The sequence below is a fragment of the Rousettus aegyptiacus genome, unplaced genomic scaffold, assembly GCF_014176215.1.
Source record: "Rousettus aegyptiacus isolate mRouAeg1 unplaced genomic scaffold, mRouAeg1.p scaffold_m13_p_2, whole genome shotgun sequence".
NCBI classification, from domain to species: domain Eukaryota; kingdom Metazoa; phylum Chordata; class Mammalia; order Chiroptera; family Pteropodidae; genus Rousettus; species Rousettus aegyptiacus.
The window spans coordinates 108,327,959-108,349,655 of record NW_023416295.1 but is presented as its reverse complement, the minus strand read 5'-3'; the positions used below and the strand labels follow the sequence as shown (position 1 = coordinate 108,349,655).

At 33.1% G+C, this 21,697-nt stretch overlaps 1 protein-coding gene and 1 pseudogene across 16 annotated transcripts in view; one reads left to right on the top strand and one right to left on the bottom strand.

Annotated features, from left to right (window-relative positions):
- The window catches only part of PPFIA2 (PTPRF interacting protein alpha 2), a 424,261-nt gene that overhangs the window by 54,850 nt on the left and 347,714 nt on the right, over positions 1-21,697 (bottom strand). For all 16 annotated transcript variants that reach the window (XM_036237945.1, XM_036237946.1, XM_036237951.1 and 13 more), the window contains 3 exons: positions 18,651-18,781; positions 16,067-16,221; positions 3,830-3,923 (listed from right to left, as the gene is read on the bottom strand). In XM_036237945.1, coding sequence (XP_036093838.1) covers positions 3,830-3,923; positions 16,067-16,221; positions 18,651-18,781 — 380 coding nt within the window. The remainder of the gene's footprint in view (positions 1-3,829; positions 3,924-16,066; positions 16,222-18,650; positions 18,782-21,697) is intronic.
- LOC118613919 lies at positions 13,914-14,032 on the top strand (annotated as a pseudogene).

The following is a 21,697-nucleotide window of genomic DNA, read 5'->3' as shown; positions in this document are numbered from 1 at the left end:
GTAATAGAGTTGAGATTTTGATCTCTAATTGTCTGACTCCTTTGTCTGTCATCAAATTTATTCTAAACTTAGGCAAAGAGCAGAGTTTCTATTTACTGAGTCCTAAAAATACCCATATCTATATTCTAAGTGAAATTCAGAGACTCAGGGAGTTAAAGAATATTCAGAAATTGAGGTTTTGGATGGGCTAGACCACATAAGTTTTGACTTTACAGTAGCTTTTATTATGCCATGCAGTTATTTTTTGTAGTTGTGTGCTTGACTTTAATTGGCCATTCTGGACAAGTAGCTTAGGTTTTAGTCTAAAATATTGGCCTGTGATCTAAAAAAGGGAAATAAATTCTTGAAGATCAGAATGACAGGTATAAAAGGGAAGAGGTGAAGTTCTTAGATCTAGTTGCTCAGAATGTGAGTCTTAAAAATGGAGATGTTTAACTTGTGTTAAGTCAGAAAAGGTACTTGTGGTCCAATGAAATCAAATGCAGGATGATGGACAAGGTCTCAGAGAGTAGTGACACTTCAGAGGGAGCACACATTGAGAAAACTAAGGAAAAATCACATTTTTTAAAGATGGAGATATATATTAAGAAGAATAAGTGACTCGATCCTTAAAGATTAGGAAGGCTATACCATGAGGCTATGGGGGAAAAAATGGTCAAATTTTAATGGGGAAGACCAGAAAAATTACTATAAAGTACTCAAAGAATTACTAGATGAGTTTCAGTTTGACACAATTACTGTAGGTATTAATCGTACTCTATATAAAACTGCTAGGAAAAAATTATGCAATTAAAGTTTTAAAGGAAAGTAGAGATAAGGCATCATAAAAGTGAACCAGGTAGAAGAATAATAGATTGCGTTTAGGCCTAGGTTAGATGTTTGTTGGAAGAATAGCATCTACATGATAATACCCAACTCAGGAAGATAAATGTTGAGGAGATATTTTGACCAGTAGACACTTTAGCCAATCCAGGAATGTTGATTTCCTAAATCCCATCTCAGGACAAGAGCTAGAAAGGCAAGAAAAACAAATGTCTACACCAGAAAGCAAAGTAAAAGTAGAATAAAGTAGGAACACATCTAGTAAGCTGTTCTAATCTATATGAGTTCAATTTGCTGAATGGAAATGTACCTCAAATTAGACCTTTCTTTAAGACTGGCAACATTACAAATTTCTGAACTTTGAAAGAATTTGGAATGTCGCAAATGCTGCTCTCTGAAAGTATCTCCCCCATATGGTCTTTAAAAATGTGTCATAACTAATGTATTTAGAGAAAATTACTTCCAATTAAATTTAAATTCACAGATTGTCAATTGTGAATACCTGATATCCTACAAAAAGTTGAAAATAAGATTTTTTTCTGCAAATTCCCAGAGTCTAATGAATCTCTGACATCAACTTTGAGATAGCAAATGCAGATTTAAGTTAACTATTTTGTCCTGGAAACATCAGTTTTTTGAACAAAGAGCAGAATGGAAAACAGCTGGTAGGAAACCACAGTCATTGCAACTATGCACATACAACCTACAGTGTTCAACTTTTTGAAAGAAGTTGTGATATTTTTGGTTTTATTTATCTTTTTAATAAAATATACTTTTAAAATTTCTTTTCCATCTTGGAAGAAGACTAATAAACATGAAATGTTAACACAGAAAATAATATTCCTTGAAGCATACTTAAAGAGGATAGGGTATCTTTAGGAAAAAAAAATGAACTCATTTAAATGAGAATTTAAATACTTCAGAAAATTTAAGAATAAGTGGCCAATGTTCATAATAATTAACAATAAAAAATTAAATATAAATTAATCATGCAACTATGTAATTAAAAACATTATAAAACTCATTACGTGATGACACTTCATACTTTGGTAACCCAGAAACCACAGTATAGTGTCGTGCAAGTCTGGAAGAAGTGTTAATACTTACTTACATAAATCTCACAAATACTGGTTACATGTTTATGCTCATAGGATTCTTGGTATGGAATAGACAATAAGAGAAATACTTCTGTCTTTCCTTTAATTAACTCTCAGATCCATGTTAACACAAATACTTATATAGAAATAATTATACTAAAAATGTTAGCTTTTATTATTTTAAAGAATGTTCTTAATATTCTTCTTATATTAACAGTAGTATCCTATCTAAGACATTTTAAAGTCATATTTTGCTAAAACATATTGCAAAATAAAACTCAAAGGTCAAGTATAGTAAGATCTTCAAACTAAGTCCAGAACTAAAAATCAGTTTCCAACTATGAGGGTACTTAGGATTTGAGAAATAATTCCATGAAATTAACATCAAATCAATCCAATAGTATGTAAAGTTAATAATAACTAAAAATTAATTCTAAATATTTTATTTTAAAAGTCATTGTATAATTGGAATATTTACATTTAGTAGCTATTAAAAAAGATGTTTAACTTGGTCCCATAAACAACCAATGAAGTGACTCAGTATCAGCCTTGTATGCAAAGTGAAAGCTGGCCAGATGACCATTTTATGTAAACATTTCATTGTGGGAAAAATAAAAATTAACTTTTAAGAGAAATAAACCAAGTCCATTAGCCAGGCTGGGTTTTAACTATCATTTAGACTTGAAATACATTTTAAAGAGTCTATCAAAGGTGAAGACTTTCTAGAATTTTTTTTTCAAATAACCATAAGTTGAATATAACATTCATTAATAGGAATAAATAAAATTAAGAGATTTCAAGCAGATTGTGATAACATTTAAATACATTTTTTAGTTATTTGAATAATAAATAACTGAAGAAAAAATAGTTACTAGTATGGAATGTGACTAAATATTTAATTGTATTTAAAAAATAATAATCTCAAGGTCGCTTTTTTCTGCACAGTATTTCTAACCAAATTTGGATGATTACCTAATTTTAGTAAGTAGCAAATTAATAAAACAAATAGTCTAGTGAGTTGTTCTGCATTTTTAAGTACGTATGTCCTTATTAGTAAACATCTGCAAAGCAAGAGAAATGGCAAAGTATGAAGTAAATTGATTAGTTTGAATGCTACAACCATGAGAGCACATCTATTACAATGATGATGATGAGAGCAATAAACATTTAAGAGTGAAGAAAAGGAGTAACCAGACAATAGATTCTGGAATAAAGAGAAATTCTTTGGCTTTTAAAGAACACATTCTAAAGGTGCTTCTTCATCACTGAAAATGTTACTACGTATTTAAAAATGTGTTATTTATGGACTCATTCACTTTCCAACAGCTGCTGAGACTCAAAATTTGCCAATTTTGCAATTCATTTAAATGTTCCATATTATATGTGAATGAAAAGATATGCTATCAGTTTCCTGACAGATGCAAAATAATCTGCTGCGAGTCTAAAATAAGTTTATATTCAATCAGTCAGAGAAATGTTCTTTTAAATACGCCATTTTAAGAAGAGACTTTTTCATTAGAGGAAACACAAAGTTAGATGGTATACTCTTATTTTATCACATTGATTCAGTACTAAATTTAACATCAAATAGAATATTACATTATTTGTAAGGCTACACTTAAATATTTAAAATACACTGTGTTTTGAAATAAATGCTTTGATCTCTTAGATAAACTGTTCATTTCTACTACAGGGCAAAGATTTCTTTTTACAGTCATTTCAAACTGTAGCCTATTAGAACCAGGAAACTCGTGCACTGAATTAGTAGTTTTAGGGAATACCATGGCAATATTGGCTTCGGTCTGTCATCTTCTTTCCAACAATTCTCTTTTTAACTTCCCCACAGGCAATAAATGATAAAGAGTAAATTAAAATTAGAAAAAGGAGGGAAACAAAATCTCCAAACCTACTTTTTCTTCAATCTTCTATCCTTCTCAGCTTGAGTTCCGAGTTTGCCTAAGCCCAGGGACTCCTGAGCTGCAGCTTCAGTCTCCATGAAGCCTCCTGTGAAGAAGTAACTATTCACATTAGTTTGGATACATTACATCAATTTCGAAATTAAATTCTTACAAGTTTATTTGAGCAACTGTTCATAATCATGTTCTTTCCCTTTTTTTTTCTATTGTCTTTATATTTCCAACCCAACATACATAAAATGGCATGGGTACATACATAAACAATACACTGAGAGAATGAAAAAAAAGTACTTATTGTTATACTATTCAATGGCATCTAGTAGCAACATAATACATGTGGCCTGTATGCTGACAAACATGTGAATATATAGTTTGCAAGCCTCATGGTCTCTTTTTCTACTTTTCTTATGAAAAATAAGAGCAAAATATGTAGTATATGTTTTTTCAACATTTAGAAATTGAAAATTTTAATGTATAATGGGATAATGGCAGCCCAAAGAGTAGAAACTCGTGTATATATTAAGTTCCAAGTTAAGAGAATGGAGAGGCACTCCCGGCTTCCAAAAATTTTCATCTTCTGCGCCTTGCCCAACTCCTATATCCAGTATAAACCTTCCAGAATTTCCTGTATTTTGGCAGGTTTTGTTTTCTTTCGTAAATCTTACAATAATACCTGGAAAAATTCTATCTTTCTTCAAAAGACCCTGGTAAGAATTGTTTTTACCCAGCAGATCACAAATTGTTTGGGTTAGTGGCAGTTTGCTTGGCTTTGGAATACAAACAATATATGTAACCTTGGAATGAAAGGAGAAAGAATGTTGGGCACCAAACACAGAACTACACATTTTACAATGCAATTATTTAATGCAGAATCTTTAAACATATAATTAATCCATACATTATCTAATATGAATGAAAAACAAGAACTCTGTTTTCTCTTTGGTATTTATGTGAAAAACATGAAAAATATTCACTATTTTTAAATGGGTTAAGGTGTACATATTTTTTAAATGGAAAAGATTTAGACTAATTTTAAGATTAGGTAGAAAAATTTAAACTAACTCTTACAAAGACTACACAAAAATTTTCACAAATATATAATAAAAAATTTTTATTTATAAAAATAATAATTATTTGAATAAATAACTTTGAATAAATAAAGAGTAAAAGATAACTTTTACTCTTTTGTCATTGATGGATATTTCCTTACTTAACATTTGTGGGATTTGACCAGAGACGAATTTTGTTGTTACCATTTTTAACAATTTATTTTAATAAATTACTTATAATACTAGATACTATTAATTCCAGAGCATTGATATAATAAATTAATCTCATAGTTTAGTAACTTTGTTTCTGAACTGGATAATTATAAGAAAGTCCTCTTTAACTGAAAATGCTTTGATTGCTATTTAGATTTTAATCAGGAAGTCAGAGTTCTGGAACAAAAATTTATTTTATTCAATTATGCACTAATAATAATAATTTTTTATGATGAAAGATTTTTATTGTTAGTAGCATAGAAAAATCATTCACAAGCTGACTAATGTACTCTTGGGGATAATTTTTAAAGGTGGGATTTTTCATTATTCATAGTGAATGGATATTTTCATTTTATTTCTCTCATTGGTATACTTGCCTTACTGTACATCCATAAATTATTATTCATAATCTGTAATTAACAATAAAATTGTTCTCTAGAGAAATGGACATGGATATGATTGATTCACTTCAAAGTTACAAAATTCTTCAGCAGTCCAGATGGGGACATTAGGAATTGATGTGGTAACCCATTTGAAACAGGGAGACATTCTTAATCACCAGGTGGCTGGATGCATTCAGCTTTTTATTCTTCTGAGCAAAGAAGAATAACTTAAATACGATGTAAATTTCATCAAGAACTCAAAATTTTAATTATAGAAAAAGAACATTTAAAAATGAAAGCTCTGGAAGAGAAACAAAGAAACCCCTAGAAAAAATTTGGCCATCAAAACTAGATCCAGAAAAAATAGACATTAGAATTTGCTTTTCATAAATAAAATTTAAAAAATAAAAGGCAAGAGGATCTTAGAAATACTCTGAATACTTCAAAATCTAATATCCTTTGAATAAAAAGTTTAATAGAGAATCGTGGTCATATCCTCTTTGAAAATGCCAATAGACAACGACACTGACGGCCACAGCAGGTAAAATTAGTTTTAAGCATCACATATAGGAATGTACCCTGAAGTGGGATCAAAAATCTAATTATGTACATATTTTCAGCCCAATTAAACTATTTCTAGATGAGATTCTTTCATAGAAATTATGCAGCTGCCTGTAAATCTCAGGTTCATCTTTCTACATTTCTATCTTTCTCCTTTCATTCCAAGGTTACATATATTGTTTATATTCCTCCGCCAAACCAATTTGTGAACTCTTTCGCAATATGGATAATTATTTAAGTCTAGTTAGAGTGCCTCATTTTATCCTCGCACTGGCAGGCTCCTATGACTGTGTGGACTTTAAGAATATATTTTCATTTATACCAATATTTTATTCACTAGTCACATGTAGCTATTGAGTACTTGAAATGTGACTATTCCAAAATAAATGCTGCAAGTATAAAATATGCACAAGATTTTAAAAACTTATTACAAAAAATATGATATCTAATTAATAATTTCATATTGATTACATACTAAAATGGCATGTTCTCATATATTGCTTTAAATAAAATATATTACTAAAATTCATTTTACCTTTCTCTTAGTTTTCTTAATGTAGCTACTAGAGAAATAGAAATTACACATGTGACTCTCATATTTCTGTTGGTAGTACTGTATATTAGTGGTTCTTAATAGAGACAGTATCAATCCCCAGAGAGAGTGTAAATATTTACATATGTTGGTGGGGAGAGTGGGGCTCCATTTTTAGACATCACAATGACTGCAAAGTAAAACTGACATATATGAAAAAGGGAACAAGGATTCTAAATACCCTCAATAAATAGAGACTCCTTTAGCTTATCCTTCCGAAAAAGGCAAGAGTGACCCTGATGAGAAACACTGGCTTGTGGAAGCTTCGGATTACTCATTCTCCAGGAGATCCATTAGGAATGTAGAGAGCATCATTAACTCCACCCATCTGATGGCATAAGGTGTTCAGGCACAGAAAGCTTGAATCTCATAAGTCAGTGGATACTCAGATAATAAACTGCATATTGCCTTTTCTGTGGCTCCCTAGTTGTTGCACGTACAAAAGCCCAAGACCGAATCCTTGCCCTCAGAGTTCTCTGGGCTATTTATCACTCAGGCATATTTACTTTTGTAATGTCTTTGAGAATATGGAAGTGTTGAAGACAGGACCACTCCTAGAGTGTGAAGGGCCCAATCAAGTTTTATTTTTCCACCCTATATTTTATATGCACATTTTGAGTAACCTCAAATCAGTAGGGCAACAATCTAGTGGTCCATTCTCATACAGTATCATTCTAGCTAGCAGAAATGAATGATTCACTTGTCAGAGCACCTTCCTGGAACCAGGGGCAGGCTACCAGTCCAGAACAACCCCATAAGTGCAAGTCTCTGGGATCCCCAGGACATCTGGTCAATCTCAGACATGAGGTAGAGAGTTAGGGAGCATCCTGATGGGGAAAAACAGAGACTTGGGTCCATATGGTTTAGTTAGATTAGATGAAACTGCTTCCCTGGCTGGTCTCAGGATCTGAAAGGTAACAGAAAATTTCAATGCTTCCAGCAAGTAGAACCACACAGGTCTAGGTCTTGGCTGAGGGCACTGGCCCAGATAGCATTGCCAGCCTCAGCCTCTCCCAGGCACCAGAGGGAAGATCTCAGAGAATGTCAAGGAAGGTACTGCAAAGTGTGAGGCTTCTTAAGACCCAGGCTGAGGAATTCAAGAAAGGACCCTAATATGTCCAGATCTACCAGTGGTACTGGTTGGAGATATCTGTTCATTTGGAATGTTAAAGCAAATATGTCTATGTTGCTTGGGCCTTAGATTCTGTTCAAAATAATTTACTTCATGTTGGCCTTTGAGGTACAAGTCTGGAGAAATTTCTGGTCAAAACCCACATTTTAAGGTCTCTGCCTTTCCATTCCAGGAGAGGTCCCTGTTATTGTGTAAAAAAGGGAACTCTAACGCCACAGAGATTAAGACTATAATCTACTTTCTGATCAGTGGCTTCATCTTTCTTCATTTGACCTCTCTTCAATATTACTCCGTGCCACTCATTTTGTGTTTAAACACACTTGAATTAATAAATGGTTACTTATTTCATGTCTGTTAGTCTGTAAGCTCTCTGGAGGATGCACCTAGGCACAGCGCCTGGCTCATAAAGAGGATGTAAAACATGTACTCATAATTGAAGCTAAATACTGCTTTCTTCAGAGAGGCCCTTTCACCATTCAGGGAATGAGTCATCTCTAACTGATACATTGTGGAATTTATATTATTATATCCATTGGTTCCATAGCATCTAGGAACAATCTAAGGTTTTGGGTAAAGTTCAACTTAGCCACCCAAATTTTGGGTGTAGAAAGGTGCTTGCTAAATAATGCTGGTGTAATGCTGACTCAGTTTTGTCACCATGAAATTGTTTTCTCCATTATGCTGATCACAGCAGGCCAATGAATTCGGCCAATAAAGGATAGGGAAATGAAATTTAGTAGGCAAAAATTATTTTCAAAATATATCGTTTCTTGTATACATTTAAAGGAAATCTGTAAAAGTTGTTTTTTTAATCAAACATATGCATTTTATCTATCTCTAATTGAGGATTTGGCTTGTTCAGATTTAATGAATTTTTATCTTTTTGTTATTTTTTTTTCATAGCTTTGCTGTATTTGGCACTATTTCTTCAATTCTCCACTCTTGAAAAACTTTGATTTCTGTTCTCACTCTTGCGATGCCTGTCAATGGCCTCTTCATTCTCACGATTCACTGTTAGTTAACATCAGCTAGGCTGGTCACATGTGTTCTGTTCTTTCTTTATGGTCATAATTATGAGGGTTCTCTGAAAATACCTGGTGTTTCACAGAGAGTAACCAATGAATGTTAAGATCATATGGAGCAGATGATTCCCCTAGGCGTAGTAAAGGTTTTAACATCTCTACCTTGTCTCCACACTCTATCAGTATTTCCCTAAACTGGTAAGCTACCTCTGTAGCATGGTACTTGGTTGCTCTAACTCCTACTTCTGCTTGGATGCTTCACCACAGATCCTAGATCATTTCATTCATGTGCTTGTCTCTGTTTCATCTTGCTGCCCGCTGATCTCTGCATTTCCAATCTCTCTATGGCTAGGCAACTTGACCCTCAGGCCTGATCATTTTCTTTGCTTGATAATTTGGTTTCACACTCCTGACCCCAGCCAATATCCACTTCCTAACTAGCCACAGAAATGACCCAAGTCCTTTCCATCACATTCTCCTTGGAGTTTGTTTTTTCATGTGGTGTCAGTGCCCTTTCATCAAGGATAAGTTCTGTTTGAAACTCTAGCTTTACACCTTTTCATTCCTGTAGGAAAACTGCACTTAGATGTTCATAGTAGAATCAAATATATCCTAGAAAATAAAAATTAATCATCTGAACTCCTCAATGACATTATGTTTGTATCCTTTATAAGACAACTGGTAATGTATTTTGTAATGTCCTTTTTTATTGGTGCTTTGAATTGTTCTTTATTTTTTTCATGCATTTATATGTAATATCCTCAAGAATTTATAAACTTCTTGAAATAAATAATCATGTTTTTAGTTTCATTAATTTACCAAGCTTGCTCCACAGGATTAGAAAATCAATAATGTATTTTTTTTTTTGATTGAAATAGTCACAAGAGTATACTGTCTGGAGCACTAGACTCGGAAGTGAGAGCTAGAAGCCAATGCCAACTCTCCTTTAAGCTACTACTTTGCCTTGAGAATTGTTAAAGCCATCTATTTCTATATAGTATAGAATATGAACCATTACAAGATTGTTAGATATTTTCTTACTTTAAAAGTCTGTAATTTTAAAAAGACCAATGCATTTCTATAGTAAGTAATTCATGGTATAAGTTTTGTAAAAAAACAAGTTGCTGGACATAAGGTTTAAATGTTACACCTTCATAAACTCAGGACTACTAGAATTAAAGTAAATCTTAAAGATCATCCACTCCAATCACCTTTCCAATGCTTGGATCCTCTCTACAACGGATCTTTTTAGTACTTACCTAGCTTTTACTTGAAAATCTTCTGTGACAAAAAAAAAAAAAAACAGTACCTCATAAACAAGCTCTTTGGATATAACACCCCAGAGTTTTCTTAAATTGAGATAAAGTCAATCTATCTATAACTTTAATGGTTTGATTCTAGCTTTGTATCCTCAATGACAAAAAAGCCCACATGGTAGCTCATTAAATATTTGTAATCAGCCATCCAGGTGGACCAGCAAGATTAAATACATCTACTTATCTACTCCTCACCTGATTTCAGTCCTCTCATCAGCTTAAATCCTTCCCTCCAACCTGATGAAATACCTCTAACAGGGCAGTAATCAGAAATAAATAATATTCTCTGGTTGTTATCTTGCCACAGCAGAGTAGAATGAAAAAGTATTCTTTTTTTTTTTTTTTTAATCCCAATACTATGTCTAGTAATGACTACATTTATTGACTAGTATATTGACCTGAATAACATAAAAGGTCTAAATTTTTCTTATAAATAATGCTCCTAAGAGCTATAAGTTTAGAGTGAGATATTTTGGAATCTTCATATTTTACTTTTTTTTCAGATAGTCTTTAGAAATAACACTATTTTTTTCATTTATGATTCCTATCCATAGCAGTAATTTATAAATCAGATACCTGTGCTGTTAAAATGTTCATGTCCAAGTGATTGAGGGTTGTATTCACCAAGGAAAGAGTGAGTCCTAATAATTCCACTAGAAACCTTGATCCAAGGTGGCATCACTCCACTCGCTGGGACAATTACTGGAGGATTATTCAACCAGTTATAATTCTCACTTAATTTTTCCATCACCAAGGCCCCATTTTGAAATCTCATCCACAGGGATGTCGTGAGTCACAGCTTGTCACTACCTCTCCTGTTCTGTTACTGAGCAACTTTGTCAATGAAACAAATGAGCATTGTTTGAAATGACTATTTTTAACACCGCTTAATTGGCTTTGTTTCAAAATAGGTTAATGCTTTCAGATAAAATTAAAAGTCAAGCCAGTCAGGATTCTAATTACTGATGCCTAATCATGGATCGTGAGGTTCAGAACCCCTGTTCTAGTTGTTCTGAGAGGACAGACGACATAAGTACATTTTTCTTGGCCGGAAACATACTGAAGTTTTTGTTTTGTTTTAAATAAGAGATATGTATGTTTTACATACATACATATTTGTTTTACTAAAAGTTCCTTGATGCCAATAGCCATGCTTCAGTCTTTTACAAAGCCCATAGTCAGTACTCTGCACTTAACAGTGGCTCAATCTATGTTTATTCACTGAAAGTATAAATAAATAAATGATTTTAAATTATCTGTGTCTGTTTCCCCTCAAAAGTGCAACTCTCAAGGGCTTTAGTAACCTACGGTTAAGACCTCTTTTCTGGGTGAAAACTTTGTATTCAAGTAAGCAGATAGAGGCAAAACTGAGAGTTTTTGAGTAGTTCTAGTTATTTGTATATTCTGCTCACATTAGATAAACTTTCATTTTATTACTTTTCTTTAAATTTTAAAGTTACTAAAAAAAATAAAGATTTTATAATTACCCATTTGGTTTGGTCAGTTTTTCCAGTTATCATTTTACTTTAGTTGGTGGTCTTACTGACTTTGTTCTCATGTCTATGCCATTCACATACATCTATCATTTGTTATAGATACAACTTTTGACTAAAATTTTTAAAAATATATTTTTAGAAAGAGATCTTATATTTCAGATATACTTATTACTTCACATCATCATCAATACAAGTGTGAGTGTACTGCTATCTTCTTGAATTGCTTTGATAATATCTAGTCTTCATGGTCCTAACCAATTCTTTCATATTGGCTAAGATTAAACTTGTTTCTAGAACTTTAACAGTAGTTTGTGTGAAAGCCAGGTTGTGGTAGGTTGTAAAATGACTGACAGATGTGGAAGTAAAAATATCTAACTTTAGTTTCGATATTAAGGGTAAAAGAAAGATAAGTCAATATCTAGGAAGATGGAAGGATCAAGTGATGACTTTTAAGATATAGATTAGACATGAGCATGTTTAAACGTTAATAGAAATATCAGAGAGCATTGCATCTAGATGAATAAATAAAGAAATAAAATATTCTGTGGTCACTGGGCTGTGAAACTTTAACAGGATACTATTATATCCTGGATGTACGCTCTAGGAAGTCAGCAGAAGTAGTTATTGCACCTATTTTCTCCATGCCCCTCAATGAGATTATCAAATCTGCTTTTATGTCTTTTCATTTTGGGACTTATGATATAGAAAGAAAGGGACTAAAAATAAAAGAAAGAGAAAAAGAAACAGAGAAACTAAACAAGGTTATCCAGTCTGCTAGAAGGAATACTTCCTCTGTCAGAACACTCTGCCCAAATTCAATCGTGACTTTCAGGTAGCCTTGGGTCACATATCTTTCCTGCACAGTACTTAAAAAATTGAATATGAGAGCTTTAAGTGGAGGAACAAATGTTGATTCAATTTTGTCTTCCTCACTCCTTTTATTTCACACCCTGACCATAACCTGACGAATTTAGTACACTTTTGCAAATCCCGGTCTTTCGTTATAGGCAATAATAAGAACAAGAACTATCAAAACCTCTGATAAGAGTAGAATGAATTTTCTAAAAGATAACCAGAAAACTTGAAATCTCCCATTACTACTCAATTTTACTCTTTGCTATATTTGTGACTTAAGTGAATAATCACCAACCATTTGAAAAACATGTTCTAATAGATTTCTAGACTAAAATAATTATGTTTGGTTTCTGTTAGCTTTATTCAAATGCTTTTAAACCCCATTCTTTTGAGTTATGGAGTTTTCAGAATTATATTGTCTCTGCTAACAACACTTGTAAAGATTAATTATATATAGTATATTAAGTTTGATTCTCCATGGGTAGGGGTTATCACTGTAGTAACATTGACTGATCTATCATATCTGGTTTACCTTATTAACCTATATTTTCGGATTGTTATATGAGGCAAATAACACCCCCTTTACAAATATTCTTCTCTGCGAATTACTAAGAATTTCTCCCTTGTTGTTTATCATTTCTGAATGAACCAAGTGAACATTTTCATAATTTGATTTAGATAGTTTTCTTCCTCCATGTCACAGTTCATTTAAAGGCATAGTTACTCTCAGGTTAACTCATGTTTCTCTGCCTTTAAAAGCTACTCTTTAACTAAGCGTTCTAAATCTTAGGACATGGTCCAAAATTTCAAATTTGGTTCCTTGACATCATTATTCCTCTACCATATTACTCTTCACACCATCCTTTCTTATCTTCTATTTCTATTTTCATTGGTAGAAGAAAGAACACTGGCTTACTCCTGTGTCTGAATTTTCCAGATCAAGATAATAAAATTATAATCACTAGAGATGTTTCCCTAGTTTCTTCTGATCTGTGAACCAGCAGCATTAGCCCCTGAGTTAATGAGTCTTCATGATCTTCCCCTCACAGCTGGGATATGCCTTCCAGGAAAAAAGTAGACCCAAGTCCATAGCCCTCAATCAAAGTACCAGTGGTACCAGGTAGCACTTACTTTGGTACAAAGAGGGTTTCTGGGAACCTACTTGTACCTGTGTTGTCTTCTTATTTACTTAAGTCTTATTTTCAATAGAGACTTTTTATTCTTGGTTTCTCCAGGAATTTTGATATACCTTAAATGTAGTGCCTACATAGCTCCAGAGGTATAGGTTATTGTCCTCGTCTTCTTCATCAGTCCTGTAGTCCTTAACATGCTGCTGATTCTGATTTTGTTTACACTCTACCTTTGTTCTATGGAGTAAAACAAAATTGCTCAGAGCTCAGAAGCCTTGTAACTATTGCTAGTTTATGACTTGGATGGTGTTGATAAAAATGTAATTGTAGTCTGTGGCCATGCTACCCTGAACAAGCCCGATCCTGTCTGATCTCAGAAGTTAAGAAGGGTTGGGCCTCATTAGTACTTGGATGGGAGACCACCTAGGAAGACTAGGTACTATAGGCATAAAAAAAAAAAAAATAGAAAAAAAAATAAGGAATTATAAACTGACAAGGTCCTTGCAATCTATAAGGTCAACCAAGGGTTTCCTTGCCTAAAAAAAAAAATGTAATTGTAATTGACTCTTGTACCATTTGTTCTGACATAAAAACACACGTCACTGAAAATGGGTAAGAAAGTCTGGGTTTCTAGAGGGATCTATATTTTTCTAACTAAATCATATTCTGGATATCCTCATTTGACATAATATTGTTGGCAAAATTCCTAATGATTCAGTAATTCTTCATCAAAGTTAAACAAAATAAAAATAGAAAAATCTAAGTGAAAAGGCAGTTCATTACATTTTAAAAGGCAAAAGTAAATTATGGAACCTAATAGACCATATATGTTGAAATAAGAATAAATAAAATAATTACTATGTTAACAAAATAAACATTTTTAAAATAATTAACTATCAACACTATTGTGAATTACACTATAATATACTGGAAATGGTAAATAATTTGGTAAGACTATAGGGAGTGGTCAAACAAGATGAAACAATTTAAAACAATGTCTTGAGAAAGTATACATTTTATATTTAAAAAATAATCATCTTCTCTCTTCTCTCATTATTCAATAATATTTTTATAGCCTGAGGGGTTCCTTTCCTAAAAAGTAGAAGTACAAAGAGAACTTAATTCTCCTGCTGAATAACATTTAATCACACAGCCAGCTTCACATCAGTTCCCCATGGCTTCTGATGCTTTGAGTGGGTTTCACACTGTGGAAGCTGGAAAAGGCATTTTTGAATAATACTACAGTATATATCTTCAAATATTAATATTATTTTCAGAAATTCTTTTGGTTCCAGGGCAAGAAACTAAGCCTGGTGGTTGAGGTATTACTTGTGAATAATCATTCCATTATTTGAGAAGACAAAGGGAGTGCTAAGAAATTTGCATCATTTTGTTTAACACTGGAGGTAGAAACTAAATCCTTCCTAATAATTTAACTCTAGTTTTAAGTTAAATAGAAGAGGGAAAAATAGAAGATACAATCAAGAATTACCAAGATGAAAAAAAATTTTAGAGGAAAAAAATAAATATATAAGAAGACCCCCCCCAAAAAAAAGGCAAGTGGATAGATAATCATTTCAATAAATACATTTCACATATGCTTTTTGTTTTAGACAGTTACTCCTCTCTCTCTCTTTCCCTCCTTTTTTCTCTCTCTCCTCTTTGTCTTTCTCTCTTTATCTCTCTGTCTCTCTATCCCTTTATCCAGCTAGCTGATCATACATCAATGTATATATATGTTTAAATAATAACCTAAGGTCATTTCAAATGTACTGATATATATTTTATCCACTTAGTCATTGTCAGTAGCTAATTCTAACACAATCCCCTGTGCCCTATTCATTTCTCCATCCTTCCACCTACCTATTGTAGAGTTTGTTAGTGGAAAACTGTGATAGCTTTTAAAAAAGAAATCCTGTCCTTTCCATTTTATGCCCTATATATCACAATGTTTTATTTTGACTTAAAAAGTTCTTTTGGATTTTTTGTAGGCTTCTCAACCTGCTCCCCCATAAAGCTTTTAAATTTACATAGCTAAGCTTTTATACACATCTATCTATGCTCTAAGCAGAAGTACACTCGATGGTTTTAAGCTGGTTTTGAAACACTAGCACTAGAATGAATATCTCAGTTTTGCAAATTACTAATATATTTTTACTCATCAATAAGTAAGGATAACAGTAATAACACTTGCCTCAGAGGGTCCCTGTGTGTATCACAGAGTTAACATTAAATAAATTCTATTGTTATTGTTATTAACGGAGAAATCGAAGTGACTGAAGAATTTTATAATACAGTATTCTTCCCCTGTAACTTTTGCCAAGTGTTTTTCAGCTGAATTGGATTTACAAAGCTATTAGGATACAAAGTTTGTCAGGTAGGAAAAAGGAAAAATGAAAAAACAGAGAAATAAAATGAAAAACAGGTGGACACTCAAGCAACTGAAATGAGTAGCAGTGGAAAGTTAAACATGCATACTTACGGAGCTGCCCAAGTCGAGCTTTTTCTTTTTTACCAAACAACCGGCCTATTGAAGACTTGATTCCTTTCTTCTTGGGGGCTTTGTGAAGAGAGTCTTGGCTGCTATTGGCACTGCCAAGCCCAAGACTTTCTGGCTCAAGGGAGGCAGATAAACTACTGCAAAACAGAAGAAGGCAAATTGCGTCTTTTGATGCAACATCCACAGGGTTCACAAGACATTTTTTCTTTACAAAAGCATGAAAGAAGGAACACTTAGAAGTTATTTTCTCTTTTTCTACTTGCTTTTCCTTGTAAGCATTTAAAGTATGGTTTCCTCAGCCTTAAAGCCCTGAACCTGCAAGTTTTCCCTAGAAAATTTTCTTATTTTATATGGTTTTTTCCCTTCTTTTTTCTTTACATAATCTCGAACTAATCAATAATTGTAGGTTAGTTTACATAGGTTGGTTAAAAGACCTATTATTTAGCACTTGACTTTATTTATTTCTCAGAGCTGTCTTTTAAAACCTTAAATATAAGCATTCCTTTCTTTAACTTTGTAATTCTTTACTGTGGGAAAGCTCAGAATATCGCTTCTGTTTTAAATAATAGAATTTAAACTGAGCAAGGAAACATAGTTTGAATTATAAAATTCTTTCTTTAATAAAAATTCCTTAAACGGTGACAAAAAAAAATCTTAAACATAATGACCTATAGTAAGAAATTTAAATATAACTAAACAATAAAGTTTAAATTCCTAGTCTATGGTTTTATTGAATTTTCCTCTAGCCATCCTTCTCTCAGTTTTGGAGCCTAATTCTTTTAATTTTAATTTCATCTAAGTAGGATTTAGAAGCAACAGATTGTGTACCCTAGTAATTACTGCACGCTTTTTCTTATAGTTCTCAGAGATTCTGTTAGGTGCAAGAAATGGTCTCCAAGCAGTTGGTCTAGGTTCCATTTCTGGTCAATGTATTTCACACTGTATTAACAGGAGTGGTTCAACAGACATTGCTACAGTTTTTTTCTACACCTGTTAAATTGACAATTCTACGATGAACTATTTAACTTTACTTATTCAGCCTAATTAATCTGAGTTCACATTCTCTAAACTACAAAAGTTATTGCTTTTCATATGTTACAATATAATTCACTCTTGTTTTGGAGAGTGAAGGAAGAATATATTTTGAAGTTGGAGTAAATTATTTTTTTCCACATTAGGAATTAAAAATAAACAAAATGGAAAGAAATGTCTTTCAGCACAGAAAGCTCTCTTTCAAAAATACTTGTTGTAAAACACATAATATTTAAAAGACAGATTCTTTCTTACGGTATTAACCATTGTCATTATGTTCAGCTATATTAATTACGTGTCCAGAGATGCTGCAATTGATGATAGTGAAAGGACATTTATTTTAGAAGTAAATTACATTCTTAGATTTATTTATGTCAATTATTATAGAGAATTGCTTATAATTTTTTAGATAGATGGAAAGGACCGTATGAAGAGTCACTATGATAAATGAGATAATTCCCCATGTTAGCTTATCTTTTCCATTAATATTTTCAAAAATATGCTTTTTTTTTCTTTTCTAAGAATTTTGTGTATGAGGAGCTGGCAGCACAAAGGATGGCTGATGCACATGCTAGTCTGCTAAAGTAAACTAGGCACAATCATTCACTTTTCATACCTTAAATACTCTTACACTATAAGCCAAATTTATATCTTGTCCTTGAGGGAAAGCAGAATATGCCACCCCAGAATGTGCCACTTTGGCATGTGGATTATTTCAAGTAGAAGACAATCTGAGCCTAGCTGGCTCAGAAGAAGCTTGTTACCTCGCCCTTAAAAGGCCTTAACTGCCTAAAAGAATTTAGATAGGGGACAGGTACCAGGAAGAGAGCCATTAACAGAGATAACATTTTATATCAGAAGGACTTATCTACATGGCATGGCAAACATTTGTTTACCAAACATCTGTTCTTTTCATCTTTCTGTGAATTGTCTACTTCCTGTTTAAAGCCCTGGACCTCTTCTCACTTCTCCTTAGCTCAGGATGGTATATAAGCCTCAACGTAAGCTTGACTGCGAGGAGGGGGTGGGGGTCTAATATTTTTCTGGGACTCTTCTATGGATAAAATTTGTTCTCCTGTTAATCTGCCTTTTGTCAATTTAATTACTAGACCAGTCAAAAAATTTAGAAGAAAAGAAGGGAAAAGTTTTCCACCCCTACATTCTAGAATCCCTTTAAATTATGTTACTTTTCTTAATATGTTCTTCCTCCAGCTTGACTCTATTTTAATAAGAACTATCCACCAAAAATAAAAGAGCTGTTCTCATAAATATTAGCTAGTAACAAGACTACAAATACCTAATTCATTTTAAAACTAAAAACTTGATCTCAGGATGGAAATTTGTCTTAATTTGTCTTCCCCTCCCCCCCAACTGTGTAGAGGTAGCAGGAAAATACCCTAATGGAGAACTACAGTTCAAATAAAAAAAAAAATATTTACATTTTTTAAAACAGTCTATTTGATAATACTTAAAAGGAGGAGGAATATTTTCAGAAAAAGAGCATAAACTTTGCAGTGTGCTGGGAGAAGCATACCTTCTGGCCTCATTGTGGTAGGAAGAAGGAAGGGTGTGAGTCATCCTGATAGCTCTAGGGGTAGGGGGAGGAGAAGTTTCACACTTAATGGTTGCTTTGTCCTCCCGACCATCTTCTTCCACCACTGCAATCTAGAAGTGAAAACAACATATTCAGATGAATTTTCTAAATTTCAATTGAAGATGATGAAAATGGAGAATTGTTAAAGCAAGGCCGAGTAAATCAGATATGGAAACAAACAAAAAACTTGGGGCACATAAGTCTCACACATATAAATTAACATTATTAAAGAGTGCAAATTTCGTTACTCTTTAAAAGTGAAGAAACTCCAGTTTAAGTAAACGTGGACCCACTTCAAAACATTATTTTAGAGTAAATAAGCACTATAAATCAATATGCAGGGACTACGAAAAAGTTATTTTGGGATCTATTTCGATATACCAGAATGTAAATGCTTTAAAAAAGCAAATTTACTTTTAAAAAAATGCAGTTAGGTTATCCTAACATCTTTTAAGTGGGGGATGTTTGAAGTGAAAAGAGAAGTTGGCAAAATATAACTTCATCAGATAAAGCATTTTGTATTAGTCAAGAAATGTATCCCAGGGTGTTTAAAAAATGTGTTGGAGTTTGTAAGGAAAAAAAATTTTCTTTTTCAAAAATCACAATAATAAAAGATAAGAAATTAAGTATTACAACTTGTTTCACTCATACTACTTGTCATGGGAAAATTGACAAAAGCATATATAAAACCATAAGAAGAGGGATGGAAGAACAATTTATTTCAAAATCCAGAACAATTCTGTATAGCACAAATTTTGTCAGAGATATGGATATAGAGCTGTATTAAAACAAGACTTTTCAACAATTAGGTTAATTGTGGAGTTATTTTTCAATGCTGTCATTTTTTTTTCATAGCATCATTGCGCATGAAAATACATACAGTGAAAAACTGGCAAGCATAGCTAAAAGATAGAGTTCTAGAAGTTCTGATGAAAAACGTTCTCAGTATGACCACAGAAAAAGAATTTAAAGCTATGTTCTTATGTCTACCCAATGTCTTGCTTGTTTCTACATGAAGCTATTATGCTCAAACGTGTTTACATATGATAAAGACCTCATGCATTAGAAAAACTTAATGAAATTGTTTGTCTGTGCTCTTGTCATCCAAGCCTAGAATACTCTTTCACAGTTTAGGAAGCTACCTTAATAACATTTCCCCTCTTCATTTCAATTAGCTTAGTGCCACCAGAAGAATCTTTTTCAAGAACTGTTTTCCACATATCAATGCTATAAAAAACACTTTCTAAACTCACATCTCATTTAAACTCATGGAATCTGTTTCAAAACTCTTCCTAATATACATTTGTTTCCACAGTTCATAATCTAATTGTGATTGTTTTCCTAATCATTTCTCCTAAGCATGATTTGTTTTCTGATTTTTTTCCTGAAACACCCTCTTATAAAATACGCTCCTCTCTTCACTTTGCCAAACAAACTACACCAACTTTTACAATATCCGCTTTTAACACTGTACTCAAACTGTTCCTCTGAATAACGCTGAGAGCTCACGCTGTGTAAAGAAAATTGAAGAAAAAGGCTTTAGAATCAGAGATGGTTTTGAAACCTGGTTTCTCTTATTTGTTGTATGGCATGTGCTAATTCCTTATATGCTCTAAGAATAAATGTCCTCATCAATAAAATGAAAGTGATAATACCTTAATGTGTTCTTTTGAAGTATAAATAAAATCATGCATATAACTCCTTGCAATATACCCTGATATGTAACAGTTTTTAGTTTGTGGTCTTCTTTCCATAACCTACTTTTCTTACCAACCATCTCTACCCCCTCAATTCCCTGAGGTTGAATTTCTGTATAGGACCTTCCTTAGTGACTTTTTTTTTGTTCCTTATACGCACTGAACTTCTTTATATCATTAGTCAGATTTCTTCCTATGTTCCCAGTATAATTCTTCTAAGTTGCAGAGGAAGTCAAAGGCAAATAATAACATTATGCATGGTAACCTCTTCTGATTGTTTCAAGGAGCACGATAGGACAGTAGATAATGGCTCAGGAAAAGAAAAAAAAAAAAGTTACCAAAATCAGTCTGTGCCATCTAAGCATAGTATAGGTTCCCTTAAGTAAAAAAAAAAAAAAAAGTTCTGTGGTTCCAGAAGTGTTTGGGCAGAGGCTGACTACCACTACCACATCTTATTGATGCTGAAAAACAGATTTATGCACTTGATAGTAGGTTGAATCTTTGAAATCTTTCCCATCTGATATACCATGAGTTCAAGCTCTGCTGTTCTCAATTATTTATCAAGGTGTCACTTGTGAATCAGAACTGGAGTCCATTTGTTTTCCATAGTCAATGTTTATTCTCTTGATTTTATTCTTAACAGGAAAGCAGTGTATTAACTTCATTTTCTAATTTTCTATATTCCTGATGCTCTGGCACCTGGGGCATGTTGACTAAGGAGAGACTGCACCTCCCAGTTAGCTAATTCCTAGAGAAAGCAAACCACTTCCCTAGGGCGTGCCTTCCATATGCAAATCAATCAGTCCAGACCAGAACCCCAAACGTCTTCTTTGTTGGGCTCTTATACTCTAAGAAACAATATTCCTCTGCCTTAATGATCCTAGGCTAGGTATCAGACAACTGGAGACAACCCCTATACCCTAGAGCCCACTACAATTATTCAAACCAGCCAATCCTAATCCTACTTTCCTTGCCTTGCCTTTCTCACAAAAACCACAATACAGTTCTCTGCCTTTCCTTTCCTCTCACTCTTTCTGCCTCTTGAACCATATATTGACTTTCCCGTGCCCCTACATAAGGTAGCATGCCACGTTCTCTTGAAAAGTGTGAGTAACCAGTTATCTCTTCATTGGCAGTTGTTTCCTGATCTGTTGGCCTCACTTTACTTGAGTAATAGTAAAACCTACATTTTAAAACAAGCAGCATTGTTCTAATATTGACATTAAAGTATCTAATTTACCAACAGTGCTCTAAATAATCTGTGGAAAACTCAAAGTTAGTCCTCATAAT